This window comes from Dioscorea cayenensis, chromosome 10 (genome assembly GCF_009730915.1).
Source record: "Dioscorea cayenensis subsp. rotundata cultivar TDr96_F1 chromosome 10, TDr96_F1_v2_PseudoChromosome.rev07_lg8_w22 25.fasta, whole genome shotgun sequence".
Taxonomy (NCBI): Eukaryota; Viridiplantae; Streptophyta; class Magnoliopsida; order Dioscoreales; family Dioscoreaceae; genus Dioscorea; species Dioscorea cayenensis.
In genome coordinates this window covers 3226538-3241011 of record NC_052480.1, presented here as the reverse complement: position 1 = coordinate 3241011, position 14474 = coordinate 3226538, and the positions used below count along the sequence as shown (strand labels likewise).

The 14474-nt window shown below is 32.4% G+C and overlaps 1 protein-coding gene and 1 pseudogene across 1 annotated transcript; both read right to left on the bottom strand.

Moving 5' to 3' along the window:
* Nucleotides 1–4915: 4915 nt before the first annotated feature.
* LOC120270610 (2-alkenal reductase (NADP(+)-dependent)-like) lies at nucleotides 4916–7803 on the bottom strand. Its single transcript, XM_039277662.1, has 5 exons — nucleotides 7459–7803; nucleotides 6297–6474; nucleotides 6004–6170; nucleotides 5810–5892; nucleotides 4916–5483 (listed from the first exon to the last, which is right to left on the bottom strand). Exons 1-5 carry the CDS (start codon nucleotides 7690–7692, stop codon nucleotides 5105–5107), a joined length of 1041 nt encoding a protein of 346 aa, XP_039133596.1. The 5' UTR covers nucleotides 7693–7803; the 3' UTR covers nucleotides 4916–5104.
* Nucleotides 7804–11452: 3649 nt separating this feature from the next.
* On the bottom strand, nucleotides 11453–12880 carry LOC120270113 (annotated as a pseudogene).
* Between the last annotated feature and the right edge of the window lie 1594 nt (nucleotides 12881–14474).

The following is a 14474-nucleotide window of genomic DNA, read 5'->3' as shown; positions in this document are numbered from 1 at the left end:
GGAGCTTGTCACGCCCTGGCACGATGGGAACCAGTACGGCGCGCCAAGGAGCGTGACATTGTGTCATGACCGAGAGGGAAGAGAGGTATCTTCCCACACTTAGAAAAATCTCTATCATGTAAACTTATAGAAGGTTCATGAAGCATCTTGAACCATGTAAGGTCATATAGAGTCTTCTAGAGAACTCTTGTATTTTCATATATTCTCATGTAATTGTAGGAAGAATATAGAGAGTTCTAGAGAGTCTATATGGACCGTTGGATCAAAAAAGATCTCAACCGTCCATTAGGGCACCTTTGGCCTATAAATAGCCAAAGGGACTTCATTTGTAACTAACCAAGTTTCCAAGCAATTCAAGAGTTCATTCCCACAACACTTCTCAAGAGCCATACTTGTTCAATTTTAGCCACCAAAGGTTAACTTTCTTGCCGAGGAATCAAAAGGGCTGACTTGATCAAGCTCAAGTGATCAAGTGCCGCACGGAGTGATCGGGAGAGAAGTCCGAGTCCGTGACAAAATGACCTTTAATTTTTAAAAATAAATTTTCTCTTTTCTATTGATCAAATGTATTCGCTGCGCGTCACCTTTACATAACCAATTTTGATTTTCAAATATGTTTTTTATTTGTGAGATCACTCTTAATTAATTTTTTAATTTTGAAGTTATAGTTTTTGCCAAAAAAGTTTATTGCAGATCAACTTGCACTGTGATGTTGATATTGTTATTATTTGAATGTGCTAGATAAACTTTGTATTTTTATCATTTTCATAGTAAAAATTATTTATTTATTTTGATAAATATAAATCAACCATAAGTTCTCAGTTATTGAGTTAAAAAAAACCCTCTAAACTTTTGTTTGGGAGAGTAATAAAATACCATTTTTTTTATTATAATGGTGGTGCAGTAGAGATTATTCATTTGGATGAAAACCTGTAGTTTTTTCCCACGTTAAAAATCAAGTGTTTTGTGATTCTTTATTTTGTTATTTTTATTATTGATTATTGATATTGTTTCCTGCTTAATTTATTAAGTCTAATTAAATAATAAATGAGGTAGGAGAAATTAATTCTAATTATTTAATTGAAACTATTGTAGTTTAAACTTTTCTGTCCATTACCAACTGGAAGTTAGGTGATGTATATTTATAATAATTAGTATTTAGTTAGAAGTAGGGATGTCAATTAGTCCCGGCCCCGACCGAGAACCGATTTCCCGTCCTGTTGGAGCAGGGGTCGAAGAATTTTTTCTGGGGTCGGAGACGGGCCAGGGCCGAAAAAAATTCCCCGTCGGATCGTGGCTAGGGCCGGGGAATATCCTCCCAGCCCCGCCCGAAATATTAAATATTTCATTTAAATAATATATATATATATTTCATTATTTAGTAAATTATTAATAATTAAATAAACATTAGTATAAAAATTAAATAAAATTTTAAACTTATATTAACTATATTACATTTTTTTTAATTTTTTTTAAATTTTACAAATAATTTATTGGTGATTGTGTATGTTGGTATTTTGGGCCCGTTTGGTATGATGTAAAGTTGTCACTTTCCCTGCAAAGTAAGGGGTGAATCTATTTCAAGCGTTTGGTTCTTAAAAATAATATGGTCTCCTTGTAATCACTTTCCACTTGACTAGGGAAAGTGATTCACAGGGGGGGTGGTGTGAAAGTGTTTACACCGTTGGATGGGAAAGTTTGGTAATTGTCAAATTACCAAACTACCCTTTATTACATAAAACTCTTTTTCGTTTGTTTTGTCTTTGAAATAACCCTAATGCGATCATATTTCCAATTCGGCGGAGAGTTGTCGCTTCTTCTGAATCGGAGAAATCCTATTAATATTTTTTTCTCAAGTTTGTTAGATTATTTTTGTGTTAAATTTTTTTGTTAAATTTTTTTGGTGTAAAATTCATATTTTAAATGGATCAAAGATAAATAAATTTCATATTTGTTTGGATAAAAATTTTTTTATTGGAGAATTTTTTTGTTTTTGATTAAATCAAATCTATGTTGAAATAATAATCCAACATGATAAGATAAGAAGTTGAGACATATATATTTTTACTTGTCCACGATTGTTTTTAATTCCCACGTAAAAAAATTGTTCTCTATTTGTAGTGAATCAAAGTTTTTAAAATATATGAGATATATAAATAAATATTAAGTAGAAGCATTCAAATCAAAATATTAATTCCTTAGTTTAACAATATTATTTCTTGTCTCTTTTTATCATGTTTTTGCATAACATATTTTTTTATTTTTATGGAATTTTTATTGTAGATATAATGGTGCAAACCTTTTTTTCTTATGTTCATAAATTCCATATTTTTGCTAATTTTTGTTAACTTGGTAAAAATTTATGTAAATGAAAAAAAGGATGCCTTTTTGATATTTAAAAAGTTGATGAAATTCAATGTAATTCATCAACATTTTTAGGGTTTTTGCTTTGCGAATTTCATACATTCTTTTTGAAAAATTGGTTTATTGAACTTCATATATCTTCTTTTTTTCCCTTTTTAAGATTTATGTTGTTGTAATAGAAAATCTTGAGTAATAGATATAATGTAGATAATAAAACTACTTTGAAAACAAAAGTAATGTGAACTAGTGTGGATAATAAAACACTAGTGTCGGATAATAAAACTGGGTGGACTTTGTTTTTGATTGATTTTTGGAGGGTTTTTTATGTATAAACCCTTGTAAAATCTTGATATTATATTCAGTCCTTAATTTTTTTCACAACCAAATCATTGATGAAAAAATATAGTTTACTTAAGCCATAAAAGAAAGTGAGATTTTTTTGAATGCCGAAAAATCCAAAAAACTTTTAAAATGATTACATACTGCAGTAATGTCTATTTTAATGTGTGTGTTTTATCGGTCTGTAAATCAAAATTAAATATTTGAATTTATGTGAAGAGTGTTTTAGATGGTGTCATCTAAATGTTTTGTTTAATTTTGTTTCTTTGGTTTGTGATTTGGACATATTTTATGTTTTGGATAATTAAAACAATATGTCTAGACTTTGTCGTACTTTTGAGTTTGGATTATGAATTTATGGTAATACTTTGAGCTATTTATTAATGTGTGATTGTTCATATGGAATGTGTCATGAATATTTGTTGGATAATATCAATTAAGGCAATAGATGTAAGAATTGAAACAAATAAAATTGTATGATGGACAATTAGGAACACATGGTGGTTTAAATCTATATTTTTTTAGTGTACTAAAAAAACATAAAAACCCCATTTGATTTTTTTTTTAATTTATGAAGAATAGGTTAATTATTATTTGGACTGAGTTAATAATATTATTAGAGTTGAATAAAAACCCAAATTTAGTAACTATAACAACTAAGGGCAAAAATGAGAATAAACCTAATTTTACATTGAAAACAAGTTCATACCAAACGTGAGAATTAAGTTTGCATGCAAAGTAATTACAATTTTGATTGGGATAACCAAACGTTGTAATGTTATTTTGCAGGTAAAGTAATTACATGCAAAGTCTTTCCCTGCAAAGACTTTACATGCAATTACTTTCCCTGCAAAATGCCAAACGGGCCCTTTGTGTTAAGTCATTTGTAAATAAGTTTCTCAATTATTAAAAATATTTTATGATATTTTTAGCAAATATTTTATAAATTTTATTTTAAATAATAATAATTTAATTAATTAAACGGGGTCGGGGAATCCCGAACCCCAAAAATCCCCACGAGGACGGGGAAAAATCCCCGTATTCGAGTTCGGAACTGGGTTCGGAGATGAGAATATATTTTTGGATCAGAGCCGGAAAATATATCCCCCGGTGAATCCCCACCACGTTTATATCTCTAGTTGGAAGGAGATGATACGGTCGCTAAGCGAGGTATTGAGCATAATTTTAAAAGGAATGTATAAATAAATGCACAACATCACCACATGGCAAGTGTCACGGCCTTCTCGATCGCCCCAACGATCACCGCGCGGCGCTCGTCACACCACCAAGGCGCCGAGCCAGCCTCCAATACCTGGAACCACAAACAGCCTAAGAAACTAGCAAGCAACCATGCCCTATCAAGTAAACAAGGCTAGTAAACATGCAAGCACAAGCAAAGACATCATGAGACGCCAAGTATAAGAGAGAAATCCGAAAACTCTCTATTAAATGAGAAGGAATACAACCAGGGCCAAGACCTAACCAAGAGATCATTAACCTCCCCCTTTCTAAGGGAATGAGAGCCATATATATATAGGGAAAACCAAGGAGAGGATAAGATCAGCCGAACCTTAAAGAGAGGCTAGGATGAAATCACTTGTCACATCAAAACAAGCACAGTGCTACAGTGCTGCAGTGCCGAGAAACACAACACTGTTCACTGCCTTACACCTGGATCGCTCTACAGTGTCAACCAATGGCACTCGCTCATCCAAACTCACCCATCTCCCTGAGAGCATCCCCTAGCCGATGCGCTCATCCACCTCCAGTGGCAGACGGCAGCTCGGGTCATACCGATATCCATCCGTAATGCTCCTAGCAAGGCTTCTCGAACTGCCGAGTACCCACTCTCGGAACTCAGATCCGCCACTGCGCCGCACCCACGCGCCCTCTCGGTCAAGTGCCTGCGCTCACGGTCATGCGCATGCACCAATTGTCTCGACAACAAGGTTCGGCGGGCTAATGCGCCCACTCTCGGTCATAACACTCGGCCACGGGCCCATGCGCTGCAAGGGCTGTCCGGCATGGGTCGTGCGCTCACACAGATTTGCCTCGACTCGGCACCACTCGATCGAAAGCCATACGGGCTGCCCGCCTCGCCGCCTCCCTCGCGACTAAAGCAAAGTGCCATCCTGCATGATATAAGCATCATATTGGATGGTGACCGTATGTAAGGGCACCGACCCTTACAGCAAGCTACTTTAGTAATTTATTTAAAATTAAGGGAAAGATGACAATGACATTCATTTAATAATCTCTCCAGTACACACATATCCCTTCAGTAAAACATTTCTCCAGTGCTAGATACGCTCAACTCTTTCTACTTTCTATAATTAAAAGCATCATTAAAACCAAACTTAAGTGTTAAATATGTTTGCGAAGGGATATCAGACAGACTTGTCTACTCGTGAGCAATCACAACCAACTTTTTGCCAACATTCAGACCTTTAAACAGACTAATTAGCGCTGCCGGCCCATTCTCTAGTCCTTCAACTTTATCTTCAACATATTTGATCTTGCCTTGTCTGATATCTGGTATAATTTTTTCCACAAATTCGTAGTATCGATGGTAGTAATAAAAAATCAGGAATCCCTTAAATCGGATTCGATTGGCGATAATGTGCATTAAGTTGTGCACACCCTCGGGTTTTTCAAGATTGTACTGAGAAATCATCCCGCAAGCAGAAATCCTGCCATGGGGTCTCATGTTCAGTAGCACGGCATCGAGCATTGCACCGCCAACATTCTCAAAGTATATGTCAATGCCTTCCGGGAAGTACCTGAACATCAAATGATGATTGAGTTTGTTAGCAGAATATTTAATTAAGAAGTAGAGGTATCACGTGATTGAAACATGTAGGACTAGGCAAGCAGGTATTCAGAAGTTTTGAACATTTCCAAACTGATTATAAGTTAGTGAACATTCACTGGACTGAAAAAATGGATCAGAACAACAGTTCTTGTTTTCAAAAGAACTTCTCCAAATGCAATGCCAAACATGCCCATTAGCCTGAAGGCCCTGAACATCTGCCAATTGATAAACAGCAACACAGAGAGGAAGTTTACAATAAGTTAAATAAACAACATGGTTCAAAACCATCATCACCTCTTCAACGTTGCATTCAAGTCAGGTTCCTTTCTATAATTAAAAGCCTCATCAAAATCAAACTTACTCTTGAGTAAGTCAACCTGGCCAAAAAAGAAAAGAAAAAAAAAAGAAGATGAACACCTCATCAGGACTACCCCTTGTTTGAATCATAAAACAATAAATCAAATAAAAACACTTTTGACCAAGCAGACCTTTTCATCAGAGCTAGCACTACCAACCACATAACAACCCATTAATTTGGCAAATTGGCCAACAAGCTGACCAACAGCACCTGATGCTGCTGATACAAAAACATATTCCCCTTTTTTTGGAGCACAAATCTCATAAAATCCAATATATGCTGTAAATCCTGGCATGCCTGCAGAAATAACATAGAAGTGATGCTACAAATTAACCAAAACTACCGGATTATGTTCCTTTAGAGTTTGAATACTATTACCAAATTTGGTTTATGTAGTCTACAAAAATTAATAACACTACTCACCTAGAATACCAGTGTAATAAGAAAGGGGAACATCAGTGTCTTTGATCTTGAAAAAGCTTTCAGGATATGTGATGACACTGTATTCTTCCCATCCTGTCATTCCCCAAACAAAGTCCCCCACACTGAAATCTGGATGCCCAGAATACACAACTTTGCTCACACCATTACCAGTGATTACCTGTCAAACAAAACATAGGCACTAATGCACTTTGAAGCTCTGAAGTAAAACTTTTTTTTTATTTCAATTAAAGTGGAGAAATCAAAATATAGTACATCAATAAAAATAACATAGTGCTTTGTCAAAAAAAATAAAAAAAACATAGTGAGGCCACTGGAAACCAAGATCAAAACAAGAGCATGGCTCACACTAGCCAGACTAATCAGACATCAATTCCAGTAAAATATATTTAGTTTTGATAAACATAGACAAATCATTTATTAATTAGTGTTGTTTTATGACTTTTAGAATAAAGCACGTAGAAGCTTAGATATAAAAGCACTTCTTCTGGGGCAATTTGTTAATTTTGAATGCTAATTTGATATCCCGTAAACACTCCTACAAGAACTTGGTGGTGGTTTTTGAAGAAAACCACTTATGCATTGTCAATAGGAACATCCCAATCTGCCATAGGTAGGACTTATACTTAATTATATATATACTGAAAACAACATGGAAAATAAAAAATAAAAAAGACACAATATTCGCTAGCATGCTGATATTTATTAAAATAAACAACATCATCATTTATATAAACAACATCACCCTATCAAACTAGAGGACTCTGTCCCCACAATCAAATGAAGTCTTTGACTTCCTCGATTCAATTAACACTAACTCAGATGAAACAACAATCAATTTTAAAAACTGACTAAAATGTCTATATATTTTTATTTTCAGTTTCAATCATGTTTGTAACCTATTCCACCTTATTCAACAAAGTTTTGGTTCATCCATTTATATATATATATAAATCATTCAGCCAATCAGAGTATTATCACATTAAACTAGAGATGAACAAATTTAAAATAAATAAACATATAATATATATATATATATCAGATCGAGCAACAAACTAGTACTAAAAACGAAAAAGAATGAACTTTTAAATTAAAAAAATAGAAAAATGGGAGATTGCGTCGTTTAATTGATAAGAATTAATACCGAGCCGGCGGCGAATTCGGAAACGTAGTTGGGTTCATCGTGCTTGGACATGCGGCTCCGCATGTAAGGATCGCAGGAGAGGTAAAGATTCTTGACGATCATCCCCGGCGATCCCTCAGGAAGTTTCAATTGGATGGTGTCGGAGTTGATGAGCTCCATGTCTGTCTCTTTGACGAACCCTGTGATGTAGTTCTTGAGGATAACCTTCTTGTTTGGCACCAGCTCCGCCGCCATTAATTGCTATGAGATTTTGAGCTCCAGCCACAACAATGGAGAAATGGCTTCTGGATTTTTGGGTGGAATAATTTTGGTGGAATCGGGGTTTTCACTTTTCAGTCACGATACAATCATAAATATTTGAATTTTAAAATAAATAAAATAAAATTTTGTGTTTGGTTTATTATTATTTTTTTTTATAATATCTGAATTGGTCCTCTATTTTTCTCTCTTTTTCCTTTTGGTCCCTATACTTAGAAATGCGCTCGACTAATCTCTCTACTCTTAAAAATAGTCAAACTTTGTCCCTCTACCCTTAATCTCTTCCCATTTAGTCCCTCTACTTTTGAAAATACAGCCACTAATTGGCCTATTTTAGAATAGAAAATACTAAGTAGAACCATTTTCAAGAGTGGAGGGATTAGTGAGACGCATTTCAGAGTAGAGGGAACGAAAGGGAAGAGAGAAAAGTATATGAGCCAATTTGGGTATTATACCTATTTTTTTATATTTTGAAATTGGTTTGTAAAAATAGCATCGGCTAGCGAGAAAGACAAGCCCCTTGCTCCGGTGACAAGTGAGCCAGATCTCCCCGATTGTTCTGGCGGCAAACAAGCCATATGATCCCTCCTTTGTTGATGCCAATCTTTGCTAACTATCTTTGGTTTGCACCATTTTTGTGAATGGTGTACTTTCTTTTCTTCCCCTTTTCTTGTGTCTTTTTTGTCATTAGTCAGGTTCACTTTTGGTGATCGGTTTTATGTTCTCTTCTATTCTTTTTTTAATGAATTGGTGTTTATCTTTTATTTTCAAAAAAAAAAAATGGCATTGTCATCGTAAAAAATATTATTTTAATAGATATTGTTTTAAAAACTTTAATAATTGCATTAATTATTTAATCTATTATTTTTATTATTAAATTAAATATTAAAATTATTATTAAATGATACTGCTTTCGTTCGTTAATTTACCTAATTCACACCCATTAAAAAAATTAATTAATATTAGTTGGTAACTTAAAACTTATAAAAATTATACTAACTTTCCAATACTACTCTTATTTAAAATATGTTTTGAAAAATATATGTAATTGAATCTAATTTATTAAAAGTTATAGAAGTATATTAAATATAAAAGATAAATTTAAAAAATAATATTTAATGTTGCACAAAATTTATAAATGGACAAATAAAAATGAACAAAGAACAATTCCAAAATGTGACAGGTAAAAATAAATGGAAGAAGTATTATTCATAGATAGATTTCTCGTAATATTTTTCACCACCCTCACACCATTCGTTTTCCTCCACCTCAAACCCAAGCTTCAAAAATGATCATCAACTACATAAGCACCTAGACAAGGAGAACCATGCTCTTCAACTTCGGTTTGGGCCAAAAACAATAAAAATGGGTTTGAGAGTACTTTAACTTCCTTTAAGGTTAGAAATTCACTAAAGAAATTAAACTTTAGTTTACTAGTAAATCCCAAATACATGTAAACAAACACTACTCTATGTTTTTGTTTTTTATTCTATGAAATATTTCTCTCTCTTATATTTTTATTGTTAAAATATCTATTAGAGAATATAGTATTTATGTAAATCTTCATCCATTGTATGATTCCAAAATATTTTGATGAAATAAAAATATACATTATCAGTGGCCGAGTATTTTATAAAATTAACACATGAAATAAAAATAAAAAATTAGGTACACCTCCCTGTGTTTTTGTCAAATCCAATATATATATATATATATATAAATGGCTACAAGTGCCTCTACTTAAAATGTGTTTAAAGGATAAATAAGTACAAAAATATATTAATTACATTAACTTAACGATTTCTAGAGATTTACTATAAATGACATACTAAAATAATAAAGATTTGTTATATATATCTAAAATAATATATTAAAAATTATATATTCATAATGACAAATTTCTCTACCATATAACGTTAGACAAGGAAAAAAATACCATTTTTTTTTAAAAAAAATCCACACTGAAATTGATTGAACAACATAATAGATAATGTCATTATGTGCAAGATAGCAACCATCAACCAACCATAGCATTGAAAAGGACCATCAACCAACCCCAACATTGAAAAGGAGCATTGAAAACGACACAGACAAGGCTCCATATGCACAATCTTTTCTTATTAATCCTCAACCACATTAATAGAGTGTTAAATACTCGACCTCTCTAATGACCCTAATGGGAGTCAAAAGTCTTTATTATTCATTCGGCTATTACGACGGTGATTTTAATTAATAAAATCAAACTAACGATTATATAATATATTCTCTAGAGTCCAAATTATTTGTTAGGGAGTTTTTTTTGTTTCAAATTAATTGCCAATTTAAGAATTCTATAAATAGTCATTATGATTTTCCAATGTTACCCATCTAATTTAATAAAATTTATTTAAAAAGAGAGTGTATCAATAAAATAAAAACCCTAAATATAAGGGTAAAATTGTCTTTTAATATTACTTCTTTTGAGCAGAGTTGTAGTAGCACTTTTGATATTTATGCAAATTTGAAACGTGACAGATAATTTAGACTAGATGGAGTATTAAGATATTTTATAATGATATTATTGAAAAATAATTATTTAAAAATGTTTTTATTAAAAATATTTATCAAACTAGCATTAAAATGATGGTGGGTTGGGCGGCAGAGATGGTGTTTTTCTTGGTATCTGATTCTCTATGGGGTGCATGATTAAGGTGATATTCTCAGTTGTTGATGTTTTTCAATTTTAAGTTGGGCTAAACTTACATTGTATTTTAACTTAGGTTAATTTAAACTATAAATTGCTCACTAATTTAAATCAGTCTAATTAGGCTAAACTAATATTGTATTTTCCTAATTTAAATTTTAAAACTGATCGAACTACCTCTTGGGGCCACCAAACACTCTGTGGCCACCAAATGCCTCTAATAAAATGTTTAAAAGATAAATGCTGGTTGAGCCACATGATAATACCCATTAGAGATATTCTAAAGACAAATTGTGGATATATTTTCTTAAAGGTTATATTTATTTATATTCTACATAGAACCCATTTTTATTTGTTATATAAATTTTATGTTGAAAAACTAATTTTATATTGAATGAAAACAAACGAAAAACAAATATCAATGATAGCAATGAATAAGAAAATAACTTCATGCATTGCTATCAATATTATAGCATTCATCAAGATAGCCAAACTCAGGCCGACCCAGTTTATTTGATAAAAAAAAATCAAGAATTGACCATACCCTTTAACTCAGATTTTAAATGATCCGTGGTACTCGAACCGGGTCCGACGAATCAGAATCGTTAAATAGGACCGGATCTCATCGCGATGATAGAAAAATAGACATAGTAAAAGTAGCGATGAACACTGGCATTTAATATGATAGAGAACATAAGACTAGAGTGAAAGAAAAGTATAAACAAAGAGGGAGATTGAGAAGTGAAGATGAAACAACTGCGCAGAGAGACAAGGGCATTTGTGAGGTATATGATTAGATATTTATTTTATTTTTATTTTTATTTTTATTTTTAAAAAAATATTTTGTAGTTTTAGGAAATTAGCGATTGTATATAAAATTAAAATTGTAATTATAAAATTAATTAATTATATTTTTTATTTATTATAAATAAAGATTATATTATATTATTATAATTATTAAATATTATAATATACTTTTAAATATTTTATTATTAATCCTGTGATTAATGAACCCTGAGCCCTTGACACTAGCAGGCCATTGGCCCGGTAAAATTCACGGATAAAACAGAGTGACTTTGATTATTATGAATTTGAAACAAGTTGCATTCTCAGCAGAGGAAAGGAAACAATATAAAACAAGAAATTCAGATTCATGTTCACTCTTCAGCAACAACAACCAATTGTTTCCCGATATTTTTTCCAGTAAAAAGTCCAACAAGAGCAGAAGGAGCATTCTCAATGCCTTCAGCCTTGTCTTCTAAGTATGTGATTTCTCCATTCTTAATGTAAGGTATAATCAGCTCCAGAAACTTGTAATAAAGATCAAAATAGTCAGCAACATTGAATCCTTTCATTGTGAGTTGTTTGGTGATCACTCTCACCAAGAAATGCACTCCTTCCAGCTTCTCCAAATTATACTGTGAAATCATTCCACATGCTGATATCCTGCCTTTGTCCCTCATGTTCAAAAGAACAGCATCAAGCATTGCACCACCGACGTTCTCGAAATATATATCTATACCTTTAGGAAAAGCATCTCCTTAATGAGGCTCTCAAGCTCTTCTCCTTCTTGTAGTTAAAAGCATCATCAAAACCAAACTTGGTTTTCAAAAGCTCAACCTTCTCATCAGAACCAGCAGTACCAACAACATAGCATCCCATGAGTTTGGCCAATTGTCCCACAAGCTGCCCAACAGCGCCTGATGCTGCTGATATGAATACATACTCTCCTTTCTTTGGAGAACATATCTCATTGAATCCTACATATGCTGTGAATCCTGTCATACCTGCACATATAACATGTTATTATATAAATGGACTGACTGAACTTATATAAATCATCTTCAAAAAAGCTATTTTTTATGACCAACATATATATCTTACCAAGGAGGCCAGTGTAATAAGAAAGAGGAACTTCAGTGAATGGGATCTTGAAAATTTTCTCAGTGTCAGTGATGAGACTATACTCTTCCCATCCAGTTATCCCCCATACATACTCCCCTTCTTTGAAATCAGGATGTCCAGATTCCAACACTTTACTCACTCCAAAACCTTTGATAACCTACACACACACACATATGTACATATCAAGCATTAAATACTCAAACAAACAAATGAGAAGAAAAACAAAGAGTGATTAAAGATAGAAACATACATTGCCAGGCACAAAAGCTTCAATGTAGTGAGACTCGCTCATCTTGGACATTAGAGCTCTCATGAAAGGATCACAAGAAAGGTAGAGGTTCTTAACTAGAACAGTATCCTTAGATCCTTCATGAGGAAGTTCAAGAAGGATAGTTTCATCAGTGACAACCTCCATATCACTCTCTTGCACAAACCCATTCACATACTTCTTCAACAACACCTTCTTGTTCCCCTCAACCACTCCTTTTTCATCTCCAAAAGCCATAACTCAAAGAAGAGATTTAGTTTAGCTTAGAAGTAGTTGATTTGATTGCTACTATACTTCTTCAATTCTACCTTGTAAGATCTACAATGAAGGTGTTCTCTCTTTGCCTCCTCATTTATACTAACTAATGACTGAAGGTGCTCATTGGCCTCGAAGGTCGCTATCAACAACTTCTTCTTTTCTTTCTTGGTTCTAGTTTCTCCTCACCAACTCTAGGATTTGTTTATTCTCTGGACAAGAATCACGTGTAAATGCATGCATTGTCACTGACCAACTATGAGCATTAAAGCCTTGGTAAATATGCACGTGTTGGTTAATTTTGGATTTGTTTAATTAATTATCATTTATCAGCATCCACCAACCGCTAGTCTCTATTCAGGCACATGCTGGTCACTGTTATTTGAAAGGGACCGATCTGGTCAATGCCAAAGAATGAGAAGAACCTGCTTTTTAAGCTCATTTTTAATGTATGTATTTTATCTTTATATTTTTAAAATATTAAATATAATTGTGACTTATCATACGCTAGAGAATATAGTTTTAGTTTAGGGTTAAAACAGGTTGGTGATATATGTAGCCTGAGAAGCTGATTATTTTTTTATGCCACATTACTTTACTTAATCTAGTATTTATATATCCGGGATTTTATTTATAAAGCATTACATTACTTAATATAGTATTGTTCTAAAGTCCTAATGTATATATCATATATTAAAATGTATTCACATGAATTTTTTTTTTTTGATAAAATGAATAAACCACAAAATTTGTTAAAAACAAAAAAAGAGACAACTCAACCAGTTTGATTGTTATATATATATATATATACAGTTAAATGAGGAGGGTTGTCATTAAATTTGCACTAATTATTTATCATAAATTATTATGTTAAAAATTACATTATTATTATTCTTTGGGTGAATTTTAATGAAAAAAAATCATAATAAACAACTACATTAATAAGAAGAGGAAGAAATAAAAATAATACAGAAAACTCCAACAGTTTTTTTTAAGATTAATTCAGTTTAAAAACATTAAAAAAAACAATGAGTGTTAATATATATAAAACAAACACTCATTATTGAAAAACCAGGTAGTGTAATTAATGCAAGAAAATAATTGGTGTAATGGGATCTTTATTGTTAAGAGAAGAAAAACGAGTGAAAAACAGAGAACAATATTTATCACAAGAGCAATGACTAAGCCAGACAAGAGCTTCATACATTGTGATGATTGCGATCATTATCAACTTAAACAAAAGTTATATTATCAATCGGAAAAAACACAAGAAAATCAAAAACTTCAAGTTGATTAAGTTCACTCTTCAATTGGGGTGTGATTAATTGAGTTCAAGCCAAGTCACAAGGTATTCAAGCTCAAGTGCTACTGAAAACTCGTCGTTTAATGCTTAGCTCGAACTCAATTAAGTTTTATTTTTCTAGTTTGAACTCAACTTAATATATAAATTAAGCTCCCTAAATTAAGCTTGACAAAAACTAATAAATTTGATTTAATTATAGATATTTTTAATTTTTTTTTTTGAATTAAATGTGGATAAACCACAGATTTATTAAGCTAAAACGATAATACAAAGATAAAGCCATCGCTCACCAGAGGTGAGGAGGAGAAGGGAAATAAGAAAAAACAGAGCAAGTAGAGAAATAA